This window comes from Lactuca serriola, chromosome 9 (assembly GCF_051521515.1).
Source record: "Lactuca serriola cultivar US96UC23 chromosome 9, Lser_US96UC23_V15, whole genome shotgun sequence".
In the NCBI taxonomy this organism is placed as follows: Eukaryota; Viridiplantae; Streptophyta; class Magnoliopsida; order Asterales; family Asteraceae; genus Lactuca; species Lactuca serriola.
Window position 1 is genome coordinate 45175854 of NC_136416.1, and position 4910 is coordinate 45180763.

General features: G+C 33.0%; 1 protein-coding gene across 1 annotated transcript; it reads left to right on the forward strand.

Annotated features, from left to right (window-relative positions):
* Positions 1–2492: 2492 nt before the first annotated feature.
* On the forward strand, positions 2493–4541 carry LOC145073518 (V-type proton ATPase subunit E1-like). The gene is made up of 6 exons (XM_079020068.1): positions 2493–2723; positions 3214–3314; positions 3442–3598; positions 3705–3901; positions 4028–4127; positions 4253–4541. Exons 1-6 carry the CDS (start codon positions 2622–2624, stop codon positions 4277–4279), a joined length of 684 nt encoding a protein of 227 aa, XP_078876194.1. The 5' UTR covers positions 2493–2621; the 3' UTR covers positions 4280–4541.
* The last annotated feature ends 369 nt before the right edge of the window (positions 4542–4910 follow it).

The following is a 4910-nucleotide window of genomic DNA, read 5'->3' on the forward strand; positions in this document are numbered from 1 at the left end:
GTTGAGCAACCAACTCGTCAAGTAGGCCTTGAAATCAAGAAAAACTTATGCCCAAATCAATACCTGAGAATCGGGGCATTACAGAAAAATTTTCAATCAAGGGATTACGTTGGGTGTACCCAGGTACGCTAAGCGTACTCAATTAGGGGCCATTTTGGGCTTTTTAGTTTTGGGCCACTTTTGGACTCTAGGTAAGGTTCTTATTGGGCTACAAGTCTTAGTGAGTTGGGCCTTTTTGGATTTGAGCCAATAATGGGCCTTAAGTGTCTTTATGGATTTGGCCCATTATTGAGCTTTGAGTGCAATTGAGTTTGGGCCTGGTTAATTAGGCTAATTAAGGGGAAGGGTAAAATGGTTTTTTACTCTAGGAGTCGGGGATAGTAAATTAAAGTACCGATTATGGTTTTTGACCCAATTATTAATTAAGGTTGTATTTGATTGGTTAGCGCAAGGATTCTCCGGTTCAGTAGCCTGAGCATCTTTTTGATTATCAACATTTTGAGGTGATTTTTCTCATTATACTATAGGACACTAGGAATTATATGTGATTGTCGTCTTTGTGACTCTTGGTGTATGCCTATTTACCTGTGTGCTTGTTTGCTATATGTATGTGGGTGAAATTGACCCGATACAACCTTGTGCGAACATATGAGTTGAAAAAGACTTGGAGATGAAATAGACTCGATGGTGAGGTGGACCCGATATAGCCTTGTGCTGACATGAGTTGAAATAGACTCGAAGGTGAAATTGACCCGGTACAGCCTCGTGTTGACGCATATGTATGGTATGTGATGTTTTGGAGATATCACTAAGATTTGTGCTTATGATTTTCAGTTTATGTTTTAGGTACTTCCGATTCGAAGGGGAAGAGCTCAGGATGATCGCATTGCACACACCATGATTTCCGTTTTATTGGACTTTGATGTATTTTGGATATTTATTGATATACTCTGATTTCCTTATGGTTTGATAAACATGTTTGATTGATGGTTTATTTAATTTATTGTAAATATTTTTTTGTAGCATAAATATGTAACAATGTATTAGTTTTTATAATGCATTAAACTCTAAATTAGTAAATTAATATGTTTATTAAACTGTGAATATAGTATTTAAGCTGACAATGTATGATTTTATATACAAATCTAATTTGGAAGGAATGATGGTTGCTACGTTGACATAGATGGTTGGTGCCGCTGTGTGGTAGTTGGTGGTGGTGGTAGTGGTAGAGTTTGTGTTTAACTTATCTGAATAAATGAATTATTGATATCATGATTGTATGAAGTTGTGAATTTTGTATAGTATACTGTCTATGAACTATATTAAATTGTGTACTTTATATATTTTTGTGTCAAAATATGGATTGATGTATGAATGAAATCAATTCTAATTCTAGCTCTCGTGTGCGTGATGATTCGATAGAAGTAGTCGATATATGGTTTTACAAGAGAGAGAATCCACAAGATTATTCAAAGAACAAAGATATTAGAAACATAATTAAGACGATGAGAGTTGCAAGTCGATGGGTTGAAAGAGCAAGAGGAAAAGGGCCGGTGACTTGATGAGTGTGGTTAACAAAAACCGTATAAGGTTTTGTGTTGTTTCTATATATAAAGGATTTCCTGAGATCTGTCTGAGGAGAAACACATAAACTCTCAAAAGGTTGTGTGTACATTGTACAATATAAACCATAATATAATATAATAATATTAATAACACTAATAAATTATGTTTTTTTTTTTTGGATAACTACCATCGTTACTGATACTTAAAAAAAAAAAAACTCATACATGTACCCAAATTAATTCGAAGAAAACGTGTCACATAAAACTCTCGTACATAAAGCCAAAGTCAAAACAAATGGATGAATAATATAAAAACATGCTTAGGGAATCACATACCAATACCAAGTCCAACTCTTACCACTATTATATAGCCCGTAATTTTAGGAAACAAACGAAAACTAAATTCAAAATCGTCCCTAAACTTACCATCAAATTACATATATCATTCCTACTATAAACTAAATACAAAATCGTCCCTTAACTTACCATCAAATTATATTATATCATTCCATCGAAATAAAAATTACCAATATAAATTATGATAAGCTTTTCGGAGCTTCTAATAAAGAACTTGCAATTGAACAACTAATTATTATTATTAAGTAAGAAATATATATACACGTGGAAATTGAAAAAAAGATAAAATAACCAAAAACATTTGGAGTTTTTAAGAAATATATAATTTTTGAAATAAAATATATATATGAGCGGATGTTTAAACTTTAAATGGCATATTTTCTTTTGTTCTTGTGTCATGTGAGAAACAAACAAGTTGTCTTACGTTTGCTGACACTAAATTGATACAATATAATGAGAATGGGGACTCGAATAGACATTTATATTCAATAGGGGAATATATGAAACCTAACTACAAGTGTAAGGACTATTCATGTAACACTTTTCGATAAAAAACAAAAAGCCTATGTTGATTGATGACGATCTTCCTCTCCAACTTCCCTGGTATCTCATTGATTCCAATCGCCTGAGAGATTTGTTCATATTAACAAGCGGGATTGTTTGTTTTGTTTTGTTTTCGATTTCGAAAGAGAATTAAAGATGAATGACGCAGATGTATCCAAACAGATACAACAGATGGTTGCATTCATTCGGCAAGAAGCCGAAGAGAAAGCCAACGAGATCTCTGTCTCCTCTGAAGAGGTTCGATCGTTTCTTTATCCTTTCTTAAATTGATACATAGAAATGATGGTTTTAAAACGTGGGTTCTTTTTCAATTTTCAAGAGAATGTTTGAATATTTCCCATGGAACCCTACACATCGATGATATATGGTTAATCCTTAATATGTAAACACAATATAAATCCATATATCAATATTTTTCATGTTTGACGATATCATGACGGGTATTGGACAAATAACACAACACTTTTTCGGGTTAATCTTGCAATTCTGGACAAATCTTGTGTGATTTTTTATTTCGTTGTTCATGAAAATCTAACATCACAGATTGACATGAATGTGTTATTTTCCCTTTCAACACTTAAGTGTCAGCGACGCTTGACGTGCATGCAAGTTAATTACTTTCTTTTTGGAGCATAGTTCATCATATATAATTTCCATAAACATGCTTAATTAATTTTTTGATATATAATCTTTTTATCATTATGCATGCCTATGGTATACTTTATAGGAATTCAACATTGAGAAAATGCAAATAGTTGACACCGAGAAGAAGAAAATCAGACAGGACTACGAACGCAAGACAAAACAAGTGGAGGTTAAAAAGAAAATGTGAGTACGTTTGCATCCTTTTTAAATATATAGATCTCATTTAATATAACTATAAACTATAAAGTATAAATTGGTATGTAGATGAGAAGTGAGTGTGTGATTAATTAATTAATAATGGTTGTTGCAGTGAATACTCAATGCAGTTGAATGCATCCCGAATCAAATTTCTTCAAGCACAAGATGATTTGGTAACTGGGATGAAAAATGCTGCTGCCAAGGAGCTTCTTAATGTTTCTCATAACAAAAAAACATACAAAAAGCTTATCCAAAGCTTGATTGTTCAGGTACCTTAATTAATTCAAGAATCTTTTACTAGTTTAATTAATCATTAATTAAAAATATGTACTTCTCAATATATACATTTGAGGATGCATGTATATATATATGCAGAGTCTACTAAGGCTGAGTGAGCCAGCAGTGTTGTTGAGGTGTAGGGAGGTGGATCTTTCGCTTGTTGAGTCGACTTTAGAGGATGCCAAAAAAGAGTATGCCTCCAAAGCAAAAGTTCAGGCTCCAAGAATTGACCTCGACAAAACTGTATATCTCCCACCACCTCCAAATAGTTCAGACCCTCATCGTCCTTCCTGGTAATAATTATCATTCACCTCCAACTACACATGAATGACATATTAGTCCCTCAACTATACATATTAATATGTTATGTTATGTTATGGGCACTATAACTTATACTAGTTTTGTTATTGTTTTAAAAGCTGTGGAGGCGTTGTGTTAGCTTCAATAGATGGGAAGATTGTTTTCGAGAACACCCTTGATGCGCGACTAGATCTTACTTTCAGGAAGAAGCTTCCTGAGGTATTTTGATAGATAGATAGATTCTCATTACTAATTTATGAAAATCTTACTATTTTGTTGTCGAAATTAAGGAGACGTACAGCTTGTTTGACAAGATGTATGTTTATATTTTTTTTTTGATGCAGATTCGCAAGACCCTTTTCAAGGAATAAGCGCGCGCAGGGCTTGAATATTTGGTCATATTTGAGGTGCAAATAATATTCAATGCATGAGCGAGAAAGTGATAAATAAGCAACTTAGTGAGTTTCATAAGAGAGTAGACTCGTTGATATATTATTCTTTTATTTATTTACTTTAATCAATGAATTCCATTCCTAGATCCATGAGAATTGTCTATTGGTTTCAAGTTTCAACTACATGAGTTATGTTAAAGCAATAATGGAGGGTTTCTGCTAGTTAATAACTCTCACTTAGTTTTTCTTTTTGTATGTAAATTCTAAAACATGAGAGTCGTCGAGTCGTCGCATCCACCCAAATTTTCATATTAAAAATTATTAAAATACATTTGTTGAGAATATAAGGACACTGCTAAAATTTAGAGCGACACACAAAGGCACAAACTAGCTAGGAAATTATATTTATCATTAATTAGCCCATTCGACTTTGGTTGTTTTTTTTTTCTTTCTATAAGAAAGGAAAAGAGCTCAAGAACCCAAAAAGTCATTTCCCCTTAAATTACTCTATCATCTACGAGCCTTTCGGAACAGTCCAAAAAAAAATTGATATTGAATCTGTCTAAAATGAGATTGGACCCAAAATATATCGGTTCCCGACCGATCTGAA